This window comes from Sus scrofa, unplaced genomic scaffold, assembly GCF_000003025.6.
Source record: "Sus scrofa isolate TJ Tabasco breed Duroc unplaced genomic scaffold, Sscrofa11.1 Contig1914, whole genome shotgun sequence".
In the NCBI taxonomy this organism is placed as follows: Eukaryota; Metazoa; Chordata; class Mammalia; order Artiodactyla; family Suidae; genus Sus; species Sus scrofa.
This window is the reverse complement of record NW_018084979.1, coordinates 2,238,973-2,256,507: the sequence shown is the minus strand read 5'-3', so window position 1 is coordinate 2,256,507 and position 17,535 is coordinate 2,238,973. Positions and strand designations below refer to the sequence as shown.

Genomic DNA, 17,535 nt, shown 5'->3' with positions numbered 1-17,535 from the left:
CACACACAGGATAGGGGTGAGGTTGCGCCCAGCATGTCCTCAGTACCCACTAAGACAGGAGATCTGTGGACTCCACGTAAGCTCTAGTTATCAGTGTATAAAAGTAATCGCAATTTCCATTTTCAAAGTGAGCCATTTCCTCTCTCGTTAGGAGCAGCGTTTACATTTTCTAAAGCAGCAGGAGCGCCGTCAGCAACAGTCTGTTTCTGAAAACGAAAAGCTTCAGAAATTGAAAGAACGCGTGGAAGCCCAGGAAAATAAGCTGAAGAAGATCCGAGCCATGAGAGGACAGGTGGACTACAGCAAAATTATGAATGGCAATCTGTGTACGTGCCGCGCCCACTCACATCCCCATGCGCAGGTGTAGCGGAAGTGAGAGTCCAGCTTCCGGATGCGTTCAGTCTTGGACTGACGTCAGGTCTTGCCGTAGAGAAGCAGCTGAGCTTTGCTGGGCCGTCTGCATCTAACTGGAGGGTGGGCTGGCCTGGGAGACCCTGCAGGATCTCCTGCAGCCTCCGTAGTGCTAAGGAGCCTTTGGTTCTGTGGTAGCAGCCACCCTTTGGATCGGGGCTCGGGTCTCTGAAGACCCGGCTCCTCATGAGGGCCTGTTTTACGTGAATAGCGGACATTTTGTCTGTGGGTTAAGACAAAGCATACGAATGCGCACGTTTTGTTTCTGTGTGGATTGTTGCCTGATTAATCAATTCTTTCAGGGCCTACTTGATGTTACAGTCGTAAGCAAGCTGGACTTGGGTGGTCTGGCCCTCCTAGAACCGATGGTTTGTTTGGTGCGTTGGGATTTGCTTTGGAGTTGATTGCCCCAGTTTTAAAATATTTATTAGTGCAGATACCATTCTTTTCCATACAAGCAGCCATACTATGTTCCAAAGGATTGTTGACATGCGTTTCGGATTATGCAATATTACGGTTTTCTCACGAAGGTCTGGCACTAGATGATGCTAGTGTTGAGTTAAATTACAGAAATGAAGATGAAATCACAAAACAAAAATAGCAAAAGACCATGAAAAAAAGAATATCAACTAATTGATTTTTTTTCCTTTATTGGTGGTAATTATAGCTGCTGAAATAGAGAGGTTCAGTGCCATGTTCCAGGAAAAGAAACAGGAAGTACAGACTGCGATTTTACGAGTTGATCAGCTCAGTCAGCAGCTGGAAGATTTAAAGAAAGGAAAACTGAACGGGTTCCAGTCTTACACTGGCAAGCTCACGGGACCAGCAGCTGTGGAGCTCAAAAGACTATACCAGGAGCTGCAGGTATTGTGCCTGGGTCTGAGGACTGGCTCGGTTCAAATGTCCCTACCTTTGGGGCTTTCTTCCAGTGTAGGCCGGAAACAAATTAGTGGATTCTAATTTCATCGTAGGTACAAAAAGTACTCAGTACAAAGAGCTTTTAAAACAGCTCTGAGATGGAATTCATGTAGCATACCCACTGAACGTATACAGGTGAGTGGGTTTGGTATCTCTGCAGAGTTCTGTCCACCATCACAGTTGCTTTGAGAACATCTCCATCCCCCAAAAAAACCCAGCGTCTCTCAGCCATCACCCAGCAGCCGCCTCCCTCTGCTTTCCATCCCTGTGGATTTGCCGGTTCTGGAACTTTCACAGGAATGGGAATCATGTAATAGGTAGTTCTTTGACTTTTTTTTTGCCATTTCTAGGGCCGCTCCTGTGGCATATGGAGGTTCCCAGGCTAGGGGTCGAATTGGAGCTATAGCCGCCAGCCTACGCCAGAGCCACAGCAACACGGGATCCGAGCTGTGTCTGTGACCTACACCACCGCTCACGGCAACGCCGGATCCTTAACCCACTGAGCGAGGCTGGGGACCGAACCCGCAACCTCATGGTTCCTAGTCGGATTCGTTAACCACTGAGCCACAACGGGAACTCCAGTTCTTTGACTTCTTTCACTTAGCATGTTTTCAGAACTGAAATGGAGTATGATTTTAATTGGCACTGAACTGGTAAAGAATTAGGCTTTAGATGATACTTAAGGCCTCTGTGTTTTGACGAGATAGATGCTGTTTGGGAGTTCTCGTCATGGCTCAGTGGTTAACAAACCTAACTAGCATCCATGAGGACACAGGTTCGATCCCTGGCCTTGCTCAGTGGGTTAAGGATCCAGCTTTGCCATAAGCGGTGGTGTAGGTAGCAGTTGCAGCTCGGATCCAGCATTGCTATTGCTGTGATGTAGGCCGGTGGCTACAGCTCGGTTTAGACCCCTAGCCTGAGAACCCTTATATGCCACGGGTATGGCCATAAAAAGCCAAAAAAAAATAAAAGTTGTCATTCAGCAGGTGATTTTTTAAAGGCAGAAACAAATTTTGCAATACTATGAGCACTTGCAAGAAAAAAGTATTTTATTTCATTTTATGAAATGAGAATTTTGTTTTGATGGTTTATCTTTTTTTTTTTTTTTTTTTTTTTTTTTTTAGGGCTACATCCATGGCATGTGGAAGTTCCAAGGCTAGAGGTCTAATTAAAGCTACAGCTGCTGGCCTGTACCACACCACAGCAACGTGGGATCCAAGCCGTGTCTGTGACACCACAGCTCGTGGCAACAGCAGATCTTTAACCCACTGAGTGAGGCCAGGGATCACACCCGCATTCTTATGGATACTAGTCAGATTGCATTTCTGCTGTGCCACAATGGGAACTCCGTTCACCTTTTTTTTTTTTTTTCTTTTTAGGGCCACACTCGTAGCATATGGAAATTCCCAGGCTAGGGGTTGAATTGGAGCTGTAGCTACTGGCCTGCACCACAGCAACACAGGATCTGAGCTGAGTCTGTGACCTACACCACAGCTCACAGCAACACCAGATCCCCAGCCCACTGAGCAAGACCAGGGATCGAACCTGCGTCCTCATGGATGCTAGTTAGACTCGTTAACCACTGAGCCATGATGGGAACCCCTGTTTACCTTCTTTATTTCACTTCCTAAAACTATTTTATTGGGTCAGAAAACATCCATTGCAAATGGGTAATGGAGAATTTTTAATTGTGGAGAGTAAACAGACTTGTTGCTGTAAAGTTCTGTAGTTTAAATGCATAGAGAAAGTTTATAGAATTTATAGTTTTTTATATTTTTAAGCAATTGTTAAAAGTGCAGGGTTTTTAAGGATTTTTTTTTTTTTTTTGGTGAAGTGTGATGAATGTAGTATATTTCTTTATATGTATTTCCAACTTTTTTATTGGAATGTAGTTTAAAAAGTACATTACCTCCTGTCTGGTAAACACATGCAAGCATGTATTTGCTCGTACGTGTGTGCATCTGAAAATCTTAACAAGACTTAACCTTTTGTGTGCAGGGCACTCTCATGTTTTCTAGTCTCTATTTCATTTTTTGAAAGTGCTGGTTACAACCCGTTAAAATGACACAAGAACTGGAGTTCCCGTTGTGGCGCAGTGGTTAACGAATCTGACTAGGAACCATGAGGTTGTGGGTTCGATCCCTGGCCTTGCTCAGTGGGTTAAGGATCCGGCGTTGCCGTGAGCTGTGGTGTAGGTTGCAGACGCGGCTCGGATCCCACGTTGCTGTGGCTCTGGTGTAGACTGGTGGCTACAGCTCCAATTCGACCCCTAGCCTGGGAACCTCCATATGCCATGGGAAGTGGCCCTAGAAAAGACAAAAAGAAAAAAAAAAAAGACACAAGAACATGTTTGGTGATTTGGCCGTCCTTGGTGAACTGCCCGGGGCAGGACAGACACCTCTCCTTTGTTCCTTAGAGGGCACTTCTGGTGCGTTGTCACTGAAGTACCATTCCAGAGGCCCATCGCATGGTCTCCCACAGACACTATTGGTACTGGTCATTCTGGATGCTTTGAAGAAGATATGTTTGTAGTTATTTGTCTTTTTTTTTTTTTTTTTTTGGTCTTTTTAGGACTGTACCCACAGCATATGGAGATTCCCAGACTAGGGGCTGAATTGGAGCTGTAACTACCAGCTTACATCACAGCCATAGCAACACCAGATCTGAGCCGTGTCTACAACCTACACCACAGATTCATAGCAGTGCTGGATCCTTAACCCACTGATGGAGGCCAGGGATTGAACCCGCAACCTCATGGTTCCCAGTTGGATTCATTTCATCTGCGCCATGACGGGAACTCCAGGGGTGTGGGTGTGATACCCAGTACCCAGCCCGGTGCAGTGTGTTAAAGGATCTGGCATTGCCACAGCTTCAGTGTAGGTCTCAGCTGTGGCTTGGATTCAGTCCCTGGACCAGGAACTTCCATATGCTGCAGATGTAGCCATATACTTTAAAAAAAAAGAAAGAAAGGATTTCCTGTTGTGGCACAGCAGAAGCAAATCTTTAGCATCCATGAGGACGGGGGTTCAATCCCGGGCCTCGCTCAATGGGTTGGGAATCCCACTGAGCTGTTGTGTGAGCTGTGGTGTAGGTCACAGATGAGCCTTGGATCCTGCATTGCCGGGACTGTGGCGTAGGCCAGCAGCAGTAGCTCCAATTCGATCCCTAACCTGGGAACCTCCATATGCCACAGGTACAGCTCTAAAAGGCAAAAATGAAAATTTTAAAAATCTTTTTAAATTTAAAAAAAAAGGGAAGAGAGGGAAGGGAGGGAAGGAAGAACAAAGATAGGAAGATAGTTGTGCTGGGAGCTCTCCTGTGGCTCAGCGGGCTAAGGTCCCCATTGCCATTGCTGTGTCTTGGGTCCCTGCTGTCGTGTGGGTTTGATCTCTGGCCCAGGAACTTCTGCATGCTACAGGTGTGGCCAAAAAAGAGAAACAAAAGAAAGAAAAGAATTACGTGGAGTTCCCATTGTGGCTCAGCAGTAATAAGACTGACTAGTATCCATGAGGACACAGGTTCAACCCCTGGCCTCGCTCAGTGGGTTGGGGATCTGGCGTTGCCGTGAGCTGTGGTGCAGCTTGGATCTGGCTTTGCTGTGGCTGTGGCTGTGGCGTAGGCCGGCAGCTGCAGTTCTGATTGGACCCCAAGCCTGGGAACCTCCATATGCTGCAGGTGCAGCCCTAAAAAGCAAAAAAAAAGGAAAAAAAAAAAGAATTATGTTCTGGCCTCATCCATGCTGTATCTGTAAAATACTTAGCACACAGGGACAATGCGTCTATCTAAGTACACCTGAACTAAATGTCGCTTTTTTCTTTATCTCCCTAACAAAGACCGTTTGATTATTTAATACAGATCATGCACGTACTTTCTGTTGTTCAGATTCGTAACCAGCTCAACCAGGAACAGAACTCGAAGCTCCAGCAGCAGAAGGAGCTCTTGAGTAAGCGCAACATGGAGGTGGCCGTGATGGACAAGCGCATCAGTGAGCTGCGGGAGCGTCTCTATGGGAAGAAAATCCAGGTGTGTGAATACGGGAAGATCTGTGAGCTAAACTACTAACAACGCTCATCCGCAATGGTACATCTTCACTGTAATGCCATTCTGCCCCCACCTGTCACAGCCGATGGCACGTAAACCGGCCTCGAGCCATACAGAAATGGGTGGGAGAAAGTTCTTTTCCCCGAAGACACAGTTGCTTCCTGGTATATGCAGTCAAAAGCACCCCCATGGGCTGTGGGGCTGCTGCTCCGCACGGCCGTCTCTCCAGGCAGCACCGCCTCCTCTCCGCTGGAGGACGCTTTGGCCCTGGAGTTAGCAGCACCCGCCGTAAGCTCTGCCACATGCCCAAATGCCTGGACCTCGTGTAGCCTCGTGTACTTGCTGTGAGGTCATCTGTCCTTCCTGCCCCAGGAGTAGGGATGCTTAGCAGTAGCACAGGTGAAGGGCTTTGTAAACTCCTGAGCAACGTGCTGTGGAAAGGCTTAGCACTTTTAGAATCTTTATTTGAGGGGGAATTCCTTTGTGGCACAGCAGACACGAACCTGACTAGTAACCATGAGGTTGTGGGTTCGATCCCTGGCCTCACTCAGTGGGTCAGAGATCTGGCATTTCTGTGGCTGTGGTGTAGGCTGGCAGCTACAGCTCCAATTCGATCCCTAGCCTGTGAACTTCCGTATGCAGTAGGTGTGGCCCTAAAAAGCAAAGATAATAATGAGTTCCCGTCGTGGCACAGCGGAAACCAATCCAACTAGGAACCATGAGGTTGTGGGTACCATCCCTGGCCTCCTTCGGTGGGTTAAAGATCCAGCATTGCTGTGGCTGTGGTGTAGGCCGGCGACAACAGCTCTGATTAGACCCCTAGCCTGGGAACCTCCATATGCCATGGCTGCAGCCCTAAAAAGACAAAAAAAAAAAAAGATTAAGAACAATCTTTATTTGATATTTTGAATTTCAAAGGTAATAAATAGTCACTGAAAGAAAGTTAAAACAGTACAGAAACATTTAAAGAAAAATATGGAAGTCTTCCATCTTTCTCACTCTCCAGGGATGATGGTTGTTAATGGTTTGTCTTTTGCTTAGACAGAAAGGCACTCAGTTTTTTCTTGTTGTTGTTGTTCTGTTTGCTTTATTTTAAAATTTTTTTTCCATCATAGCTGGTTTACAGTGTTCTGTCAGTTTTCTGCTGTACAGCAAGGTGACCCGGTCACACGTACATATATACGTTCTTTTTCTCACATGATCAGGCTCCATCACAAGTGACTAGATGTGGTTCCCAACGCTACACAGCAGGATTTCGTTGCTTATCCATTCCCAAGGCAGCAGATTCCCAGCAGGCGTTCAGGTTTCACTGAAGATGGAATTGTAGGAACTGTGCCCTTCACACTGCTCTGTACATTGTCTTTTTTTTCTTTTTTAATAACTGCAACGCGGACATCTTTCCAGCTCGGTACCTCATTCCTCGTGTAGCCTCTCTATGACCCTGGGCCTGCAGCTGCTTTACCTGGCCCCACTGTCACAGGCAGGCTGTCCCCAAGTCCTGCGGTCACTCCGGGGCTTTGGTGAGCACGTGCACCTCTGGGAGCTGGTGGGAGCATACGGGGCTGCTGTGTGTGGCGTCTCTGGCCGGATGTGGCACTTGGCCTTCGTTCCACTTGTGCCCCCGCTTGCGGGGAGCAGAGCCTATGGGGAGAGCTGATTGGGCGTCCACCGCAGGCGTGGAAATGGAGCGGGCAGCCAGGTAGCTGGGACCGTCCTCCCCAAGTCCCCTTATCCCTGCTTGGGAACTGGTGCCGTCGGGGTGGACAGGTGTCCTCTTGTCAGCTCCTGCTCCGAAGGTGGCTCTCGGGAGGCGAGCGGCAGGCCACAGGGGCTTCGCCGGGATGGAGGTGCTCGGAGGAGGCCGGAGGAAGAAGGCAGCTGCTGCTTCTGTGGGTCTCAGGGAGCGGCTCTGTTTACCAACCCACACTTTCTTTTTTAACCAGAGCGCGTAAAGCCCGGTGGTGTCGGAAGGGTCCCCTCCCTCCCTCCCTCCCTCCCTCTCCCTCCCTCCCTCTCTCTCTCTCTCTCTCTCTCTCTCTCTCTCTCTCTCTCTCTCTCTCTCTCGGTTAACAGCACCGAGACCGTGGGGCGGACGCGGCGCTCTCTCCGTGCTTGCTTGCCTTACGCTCTTCAGTAACGGTGGACAAGTCGGCTCTCCAGAGAGCTGAAGCCGTTGTGTGTGTACACGTGTGTGGAGCTGATTGTAAGGCGTGGCTTCAGGCGGTTGTGGAAGCTGGCAGTGCAGTGTGAACCCCAGGGCGTGGCTGATGTCGCACCTGGAGTCGCAGGCAGAGCTGCCTCTCCCTCCCAGGACCTCTGAGGCCTTCAGGTGATGGGTGCTGCCCACCCACGGTGTCGAGGGCAAGCCGCTTCACTCCCAGGTTGTTGGTTTAAATGTTAAAAATACCGTCACAGCAACATCTAGACACGTGTGACCAAATATCTGGGCATCAGCCTAGCCGAGCTGACAGCTAGAATTAACCGTCACAGATGGCTACAGAAACATCACTTCTGCTTCCACCTGATACACCAAGGGAGCTCCCTGAAGAAGTTGGTGCTTCTGGGGAGATGTGTCTCCAGAGCAGAGGTTTGAGGCACCTTTGCGCGGTGGTCTGAATCACAGACTCTCGCTCCGAAAGGGTGCGGGCTCGAGCACGCGGATTTCGCAGACGGTTGTAGCGCGGGTGTGGCGCTCTCCCTTGGAGCCCAGCTGAGAGTCAGCGCTTCTCTCGTTATGTCCCTGGTGTGGGCCAGTCATTGTTGGGCAGTGTCACTGGCCATGGCTTGGTGTCCTCAGGAGAATGACAGCGCTGCCTTCATGGAACTGGTCGGAGTCTCACCTTGTTCCAGGCCCCGTCACTTTGTCCTGTGTGGCTCATCCCACCCTGACGACGACCCTTATCCCGACATTTCAGACGTGGGCACAGAGGCTCCGAGACGTTAAGTCACTTGTCCAAGGCAGCACAGCAAGGAAGTGCAGAGCAGGATTTGAAGCCAGGCTCAGAGCCCAGGCTTCACGGATACCTCTGCCCGCCCAGGGGGGAGGGTCGTGCGCATGACGGGCAACCTCGCCCTCTCGAGGGCCCGCTCTTCCTGAGAACTGGCTCCTGAGTGAGTGGTTCAAATCCAAGCAGTGCATCGGACTAAGCTTACAGTTTCTTTGAATTGAGGAGAACTTGACTCTCGCCACTTCTTCCCATGTTGCAGCTGAGCCGTGTGAATGGCACGTCGTCACCACAGTCCCCGCTGAGCACGCCGGGCAGGGTCGCTGCAGTGGGGCCTTACATCCAGGTTCCCAGCAGCGGCAGCTACTCTGTTCCTGGAGACCCCGTAAAGCCCCAGTCTCTCACCGTCGCCCCGAGTGCTGCCCACGGAAGATCCAAGTCTGGTGAGTGGCCCGGGCCCCCTTTGACGGGAAGGGGCACTGTGGGGGGGCAGCGACCTCGGCCACCCTCGGGGTCCCCCAGGACACTTTGTCCTCTAGGGCGGCATCTGGGGAGCTGTGTGCTGCCATGGCAACAGTGATCCTGAAACAAGAACAGATTCTCTTTATTGAACTGTCTTCACTGTGTGGCTTTTCCAAAACCCAGATTGGTTAAGGCCTGATCCTCTCAGGCCACAGGTTTTGCTTACCTGTGAGGCACTCGGTGGCTGGCAGTGGACACCTCACTGCGACCCGGCCTGCTGCCCGGCCTGATGCCGCTGCGGCCCCACACACAGGGCACCGTGGCTGGTCTGCCTCTCCTGTCTCGGCACAGTCCTCATCCACACAAAATCCCCACACCATCCCTCTGGTCCTCGGTCACACGGAGGCGTGAGGTGTCACCGGACCAGGTCCCCACAGGGCGCTGGTGCGCGGCTCTCCTGAGAACGTGGAGTCCCTGCAGCGCCCGCCTCCCAGGCGAGAGCAGGCCGGGCCCGCGCAGAGGCCGCTCTCCTCCTTCCTTGGGGGAAGGGCACCGTGTTTTAAGTGGACGCATGAAAAGCCAGGGCTTCTCTGCGGGGAGGTTTGTATACGGCCGGGGCGGACACTGCGGCCCGACACACAGAGGCACCGAGTCCAGCCCACCTGATGGCAGAGCTGCCAACTTGGGTCCGGCTGACAACGTCGAGGATTTCACTGGGTTTGGTAGATCCATGCTGGCTTTTGTTTGCTTCGTGTTCTTTCCTGGCACTGGTCTGAGCAGCAGCGCCTCCGCCGCTCCCGCTGGAGGGCCCGGGGCTTGCTCTGAGCAGGCGGGAGAAGGCGGCGCCGGCTCAGATCTCTTTGCCGCTGCGTCTCAGAAGCAGTGTGTCATTGGCCTGGAGCTGTAAGTACAGCGCTCTTCCATGGGCTGATATTTATAGTTTGAACCACTCCATTGCGGGTTCAGCTCTTCAGCGGTTTCCAACGGCGGGTAATCGGTTTCCAACGGCGGGTAATTAGCACAGCCAGCTCCCATTCTGCTGCCTTCATCTCAGACACGCCCGGGCCTGGGGATGGCTGGCGTCGCCCCTCTTCTCTGTGGGTGTTGGGGGGCTGCCACACAGAGGCCGCCGGGAGAAGGCGCCCTTGGGGGCTGGGAGAGTGGGGCCTCCACCAGCTCCGCAGTAGCCTTGCTCTTCTCTGCTGTGAGGTGAGCGGACCCCCACGCTGGGGGCAGAACCTGGGCCCAGACGCAGAGCCGGGGCGATAAATCTCCCCGGGGAGACTAACCATGCCATCGGCTGTCCTGGTTCTGTGTCACACAGATGGCCATGGTAAACGCAGAGTGACCAGCTTGTGGACAGGGTCAGACCTCGACATCGGGCCTGACCGCGGCTCGTCACAGCGTCCTGCAAGCCCCTTTGCAAACCGTATGTTGGCTGGCAGGCCTGGTTGGGAGGCTCTGGTCCCCCTCGGTACTGCCAAATCGGCCCTTGCTCTTCTTCCAAACTGACAAAGGCCTGCTCCTCGCGTTCCAGCTTGAGAAAGAAGCCACACAAGCATACCTTGTCCCTGCCTTCAGCAGGTGTGAAAGCAAGGGTTTGATCGATGCTGGCACAGCAGGGGATTTCTGGTTTTGGTTTTACAACATTAAGATGATTTTGGAGTTCCCACCATGGAACAGTGGGTTAAAAATCTGACTGCAGCAGCTCAGGTTACTGCTGAGGCGCAGGCTTGGTCCCCGGCCTGGCTCAGTGGGTTAAAGGATCCAGCTCAGATTGAATCCCTGGCCCAGGAACTTCCATGTGCCACGGGTGTGGCTATAAGAAAAAAAAAAAATCGAAAAAAAATAGAAATTAAGATGATTTTCTGAGTTCATTATGAAGGGTTTGGTTTTATCTTCAGCACAGAAACACCCCGTCTCACTTAAGATGACGCTTGTCCATTTCTCATAAGACGTAATGATCCTCCTTCTGTATCTCTTGCCTCATCCTGAGGAAAGACGATTCTTAGTCCCTTTGTGCCTGATGTCCATAAGCCCTCCCAGAGCGGCTGGTGGCCGCATGTCCTGTGACCTGTGGGAGGGCAGGACTCCAGTGCCCGTGGCCACCCTCCCCCTCCCTCCTGAGTCAGCGTGGGCTCGGGTTGTTTCCCCATCAGCCCAGAGTTCACCCTCGGCGCATCCATTTCTGGCCTCATGCCTCCACCAGACCGGTACAGCCGGTACAGCCAAGGGGGCATGAAAGCCCCACCGCAAAGCCATGGTGCCAGCGAGGCCGGGGCCTGCCTCACCGGGGCCCTGGCAGCTGCCCCAGAGCCCTTCCGAGCCCGCAGCCGGGAGCCTGCCATGATGCGTGGCGACGTGGGAAGAGGCCCTTCTCCCACTGCACCCCCCCCCCCCCGTGGCTGTGCACAAAGTCCCCTTGGAGCAGACCCTTCCTGTCTCACGAACCACAGGTCTGGGCTCAGGCACTGCTCTTGTGAGGGACAGTGACTTCCCTGCTGCTCCTGTCATCCCCTGCCCGAGCCCACGGCTGGTGGCGGGACGAGGCTGTGCTCTTCTTGTCCCGAGGGGAGAGGCAGGAGCCTGGGTGGGGCTGTGCTCCGGCCTCCAGGTGCTGTAAGGGTCGGGGTCACTGGGGGAGCAGGGTTACCATGGAACCGCGGCACCCTTTCTCAGTTTGGAAGATGCCCTGGTAAAAAGCACACCTTCTCTGTGGCTTCCCTGAAAGCGCTGGCTCGACGGGCCTTCTAGTCGCTGTGGCAGAATGGCAGCCTGCTACTCTGAGCAGTGGGACCGCTTCTGTCCTCCTTGGTCAAGAATTATTTTCAGAGGATAGAAATTTCTAACACGGTCAGATTTTTCTCTTAATACTGGAAGCAGTACAGGTCAAACCTATTGTGGGGTGTTTTTTTATTTCTGTATATAACTATTTGTAATTGGGTTTGGAAACCAAGTGCCAATGCTTCTTTGATTCATTGGTGTTGCTGTAATGGCTTGAGCTGTATTTAAATGGGGCCAAGAACGTCTCTGCCATCCTCTGACCCCTTGCCCGGGCTGGAGCAGCGCTGTGCTTGGTCATGGAGCCTCTGTACACGGGGGAGCCTCTGGGCGCTGGCGGTGGTCTTCCCGCCCCACACAGGCCCGGGTGGGGGCGGGGGTGGTCGGTCCCCTGGTTGGTTATTGGAGCACCATCAGGGTGTGACGTCTCAGAAAGTGGTTTTTGCTCTGACGGGGTTATTCTTAGGTGGGTTCAACTAATTCAGGAAACATTTTACTTAAATTCTGTGTTCTTTTCAAGCCAATGATGGAAACTGGCCAACATTAAAACAAAATTCAGGCTCTTCAGTGAAAGGGACACAGATTGCCAGCGTGGACTGGAGGGACTCTAGCACCGAGGGGCCTCTCAAGCAGGGGGCTGTCTCGAGCCAGCCTGTGCCCTTGCCAGCCTTGGGTGCCACAGAGAAGCTGGTAAGCCGTTTGTTTTTGTCACAGAGCACGAGCTCCTAACTGACCGCATCCCCGCTCGGCCTCTGTCCTCATCTGAGAGGGGGGCAGGCGGCGGCAGGAGACCCATGATCCCGTTCGTGTCCAAATCACATGCAGGCCGGGGCCCGGAGCACTTTTTTCAAAGGATGACTTTGTCTTTCTTTTTAACATCTAAATTTAGGGCCTCGAGATGGGCAAAGTGCCACCCCCGATCCCTGGCGTTGGCAAGCAGCCGCCCCCAAGCTATGGGACATACCCGAGTCCTGCGCCCGTGGGCCCAGGCTCGACCAACTCCCTGGAGAGGAGGAAGGAGGGCAGCTTGCCCAGGCCCAGCACAGGCCTGCCCAGTCGACAGAAACCTGCCCCGCTGCCCCCTGCGGGCAGCCCCCACCCACCGGGTTCCTCGCAGCAGATCCAGCAGAGGATTTCTGTGCCACCAAGTCCCACGTACCCGCCAGCGGGGCTGCCTGCATTTCCAGCTGGAGACGGCAAACCTGAACTCCCACTGACTGTGGCCATTAGGCCATTTCTGGCTGATAAAGGATCAAGGCCACAGTCCCCCAGGAAAGGACCCCAGACAGTGAATTCAAGCTCCATATACTCCATGTACCTCCAGCAAGCCACACCACCTAAGAACTACCAGCCAGCGGCACACGGCACCTTAAATAAGTCGGTTAAAGCAGGTACGAGGGTCTGGATCTCTTCTCTTGGGGCTAGGAAATCACACCTAAGAAAAAAGGCCAAGCCATAGCCTTACTTCTGGGTCACCTGCATTTAGGATTAAACTTGACGCTTACGTAAAGTGTAGCCGGGCCTCTGTGAGAGATGGGGGCACACGGAGAAACGCATAGAGCAGTTGTGCAGGTGGGCCGCAGCTCCGGCTTCCTGTCTGAGCACCCGCCTGCCCACGTTACTCAGGAAATCCAGTTCCCGGAAGGGTGAGATTGTGGAATTTCCTTTTTCTCCTGCTTCAGAGTCACTCGTGCAGGACCTGCCTGGGGAGCTGGCAGCCTCCTAGAGGTAGCTGAGCCTGCCCTGTGGAGGGGTAGTGTCTCGAGGGGGTGGGGATTGCAGCTGTGGCCCCTCCCCAGAGCCCACAGGGAGAAGAGCCCTGGCGGGATGAGGGGTTCTGGGCAGGAGGTGGAGAGAACGGAGCCTGCCTGGAGGCAGGCAGAGGCTTACGGCGCTTCGGAGCTGTGCGGCAGGCAGGCTGCCGTGCATCAGCACGGGCTGGGGCCTCTAGACCTGCACGCTCCTGGAGGGGCTGCCTGCGGCAGGCTCCGGCCCACGCGGAAAGGCCGGCCCCTTCTCTAGAGCTCCCAGGCCGTCAGGGGGGCCCTCCTTTCTGAGGCCACTCGGCTTGGTTCTTGTCTCCTTGGCCCGGAGAGAGCGAGCACCTGTTGAAGGCAGGAAGGTGGGTTGGTGACCTTTTGTTGTTGTTCAATTTGAAAAAGCCCTGATGTCAAAAGTGATCAATTAGAGACAGTCCACCTTCCAGGAGTGGTGGGGTTCTGTCAACGGCGGGTTCCTTTGGGGTTTGGCACTGGGGCTTAGCATCCTCAGCAGCAGCTTCACGGTCTCTGTGGGAGCCCATCTCCGTGTCATCAAAGGTGCTTGGTGACCAGGCGCCAGACTCCACAGGCTGCTGAGGCCCCATCCGCTGTGTCTCCTCCAGTGTATGGGAAGCCTGTGCTACCGTCTGGCTCGACGTCTCCGTCCCCATTACCGTTTCTGCATGGGTCGCTGGCCACGAGCACCTCGCAGCCCCAGCCACCGTCAGAAAGCGCGGAGAAAGAGCCGGAGCAGGACAGCCCTGCCCCTCCCGGCGACGGGGGCGGCGCCAGCACCGTGGAGAGCCTGCCGCGGCCGCTCAGCCCCACCAAGCTCACGCCCATCGTGCACTCGCCGCTGCGCTACCAGAGCGACGCCGACCTGGAGGCCCTGCGCAGGAAGCTGGCCAACGCGCCCCGGCCTCTGAAGAAGCGCAGCTCCATCACGGAGCCCGAGGGCCCCGGCGGGCCCAACATCCAGAAGCTGCTGTACCAGCGGTTCAACACCCTGGCCGGAGGCATGGAGGGCACCCCCTTCTACCAGCCCAGCCCCTCGCAGGACTTCCTGGGCACCTTAGCCGACGTGGACAACGGGAACACCACGGCCAACGGGAACCTGGGGGAGGCTAGCCCGGCCCCCCCCACAGCCCCTCACCCTGCGGAGCCGGCCCCGGCCTCAGACGCCAATGACAACCAGCTCCCTTCCCCCGAACCGGAGGGGCTCACCTGTCCCCCAGACACCCACCAAACAGCTGAGCCGGCTGAGGATGACAACAACAACGTGGCCACAGCCCCGTCCACAGAGCAGGTCCCCAGCCCTGGGGCCGAGGCCCCCTCTCCAGGGGAGGAGCAAGTCCTCCTGTCACTTCCCCCGGCCGTGCCCCCTCCTGCTGTCTCTACGGTGGGTGTCACCCTAGACCAAGGCCACCGCTCCCTCGTCACCCAGCCAGCACTTGTCAAGGATGCGCCTGTGTTGGCTGTGGTGCCAGGGGCTCTGGGGCTCTGCGGGGGCTCTTGGGGTGGTGGTCTCCTACTAGGGGGCCCAAGAAGATGTCCCCAAGGAGAGAGGGCCACGCCTGGGATCCCAAGGGCAGGCAGTGAGGAAGGAGGATCTCCAGACAAAACCCGGCGGGAGGGCTGCGGAGGGAGCCCTCACGGGCGGGAGGGAGCTGCCAGCTCTGGGTGGAAGCAGTTAAGCTTGGCTGCCTCCCCGGGGCGCCCCGGGCAGAGCTGGTCCTGTGCGGCCCGGGGCTGCTGCTCCACCTGGCCCCTAGCCCCTGCCCGCGGCCCACCGCAGCGGCCTGTCACCTTTAAGTCACAAGCGTGCTCCTTCCCAATAGAGCAAACGGACCAACCTGAAGAAGCCGAACTCGGAGCGCACGGGGCACGGGCTGAGGGTCCGGTTCAACCCCCTGGCGCTGCTTCTGGACGCCTCCCTGGAGGGGGAGTTCGACCTGGTGCAGAGGGTCATCTACGAGGTGAGCCAGCGCCCCGCGGCCCCGCGCTGCCTGCGCCCGGGCGGGGCTCACGCGCCCTGTGTCCTAGGTGGAGGACCCCAGCAAGCCCAACGACGAGGGCATCACCCCGCTGCACAACGCCGTCTGCGCGGGCCACCACCACATCGTGAGGTTCCTGCTGGACTTCGGCGTCAACGTGAACGCCGCCGACAGCGACGGCTGGTGAGGCCCCGGGTCCGTCGGGTGGTGGGTCTGGGGGGGACGAGGATGCGGCACGTGGTCCCAGAGCTGCGCGGCCCCCCGGCCTGAGTTCTTTCAGCGGTTCTGTGAAAGCCTCGGCTCTGTGAGTGGGAGTGGTTGGCTCGTGCTGCGGTGCAGGCCCTGGGCCTCCTGAGCCGCAGGCAGCTGTCTGTTGTGCGTTCGAACAACTCGTGCTTTTTCAGTGTCACACGTGCACAACAGTTATCAGCACAGCTGTTGCAAAGGACGCGCCGGCCGTGGGAGGGACGTCCGTCTTCTAGGCCATTCTCAGTCCACTCCCCACCCGCCCTTTTCCAAAGCAGCGTGTGGTAGAAATCAGGCCACTGAAAAGACAGCAGCGCGGCTGCTTGCTGGGCCCTGAGCAGCCAGCCCTGGGGCGGCCTGGTCCCAGCCACCCCGCAGGGCACGAGCGTCGCCCCCGTCCCTTCCAGGACGCCACTGCACTGCGCCGCCTCTTGCAACAGCGTCCACCTCTGCAAGCAGCTGGTGGAGAGCGGCGCCGCCATCTTCGCCTCGACCGTCAGCGACATCGAGACGGCTGCAGACAAGTGCGAGGAGATGGAGGAGGGCTACATCCAGTGCTCCCAGTTTCTATACGGTACGTGGGGGCTGGGGGTGCCGCTCAGGCTTCTGCCCTGCGCCGCTGCGGGGACACGCCCATGCTGCCCACCCGGCGGGGGAGAAGCCCCGTGCTCACCCTCAAGGCAGCCCCGTGAGCCTCCCGATGGAGCGCACACGTCCTCAGACGCGTTCCTGAAGAGTGTGGAAAAGCCACGTTCTCAGGATTCCCTGCCAGGGTATTAAAAACAAAATCGCTTCCATCTTTGCTGCCCCTCTGGGCAGGGGAGGGGGGACGAGGGCAGCTGGGCAGCGCCTGTCTGTGCACTTGGGCTGGGAGGCCCCAGGACTTGGAGTGGGCCCAGGGAGAGTCTGTGTGACCAAGGTGTCCCAGGGTGGGACCTGTCCCCGCCTGGCGGTGGCCACGAATGAGAGGCTCTCGTCTTCATAAAGCCGCCTCAGACCCGGCTGGGATTTCCAAGGGCGGGAAGGTCTCTGTCTTGGGGGCTGAACAGTCACAGGCCATCTGCTCTACAGACAACCGGAGCACCTGTGGGCCCAGCCTACCTGAGACCCTGGGCACACAGCGATCACCGCAATAGGCAGCCCCTCCGGGCCAGTGCCAGTGCAAAGGCCACGCGTGGGGCTGTGGGCTGCAGGCACGGAGGCCTTCCTTGGGCCCCGCAGGCAGGCGAGTCGGGCAGTGAGCTCCCTGGGTCGCGGTGGCGCTGTCCAGTGCTGCTCCTTGAGCGCTTTCAGCCGCCCAGGAGCAGTCACACAGCTGCGTTGGTCATCGACTTTGGAAGTCTCTTCTAGCTGTGGGTGGTTCGACCATAACGAGTGCCGTTTTGGACAACACACCTTTGCTTCTGGACACAGAGCTCGAGCAGCGGGCCTCCTGCGGGGACTGCGCCCAGGAAGCAAAGGGCAGCGGCCGTCCTCGGCTCCAGCCCTGTCCCTTCCTGCCCTGGAGCCGGGCGCTCTCTGCAGCCCACACCCCACGGAGACCTGACCATTCGCTCTCGTGTCCCAGGCGTGCAGGAGAAATTGGGCGTGATGAACAAAGGCGTGGTCTATGCCCTGTGGGCTTACGATGCCCAGAACAGTGACGAGCTGTCCTTCCACGAAGGGGACGCCCTCACCATCCTGAGACGCAAGGATGAAAGCGAGACCGACTGGTGGTGGGCTCGCCTTGGGGACCGGGAGGGCTACGTGCCCAAAAACCTGCTGGGGGTAAGCACCCTGAGTGGCACTCCTGAGGCCTCGTGCCCCTGGTCAGCTGTCCCTCCCTGTCTGCCCGCCGGTCACACGGCACTGGGTGGAGCACGGGGTGAAGTCCTGCTGGGCAGGAGATGGCCTTTCTCAAGTCCTGCGGGCGCCGTGGGGAGGCCTGCGCACCCTGCCGAGGGCTGCCGAGCCACACGCAGCCTGGCTTGGGGGTGG

The 17,535-nt window shown here is 55.9% G+C and overlaps 1 protein-coding gene across 6 annotated transcripts in view; it reads left to right on the top strand.

The window, feature by feature from the left end:
* PPP1R13B (protein phosphatase 1 regulatory subunit 13B) overlaps nt 1–17,535 on the top strand; it is a 93,849-nt gene that overhangs the window by 75,043 nt on the left and 1,271 nt on the right. For 3 of the 6 annotated variants that reach the window (XR_002341078.1, XR_002341075.1, XR_002341076.1), the window contains 9 exons: nt 152–326; nt 1,079–1,275; nt 5,185–5,352; nt 8,578–8,758; nt 12,079–12,248; nt 12,448–12,949; nt 13,942–15,294; nt 15,362–16,132; nt 17,126–17,325. Coding sequence is in view for 2 of the 6 variants with exons in the window: in XM_021081530.1 (XP_020937189.1) it covers nt 152–326; nt 1,079–1,275; nt 5,185–5,352; nt 8,578–8,758; nt 12,079–12,248; nt 12,448–12,949; nt 13,942–14,717; nt 15,157–15,294; nt 15,362–15,495; nt 15,966–16,132; nt 17,126–17,325 (2,808 nt within the window). In the remaining 4 variants the exon portion in view is untranslated. The remainder of the gene's footprint in view (nt 1–151; nt 327–1,078; nt 1,276–5,184; nt 5,353–8,577; nt 8,759–12,078; nt 12,249–12,447; nt 12,950–13,941; nt 15,295–15,361; nt 16,133–17,125; nt 17,326–17,535) is intronic. The other 3 variants (XM_021081531.1, XM_021081530.1, XR_002341077.1) reach the window with 3 other exon arrangements.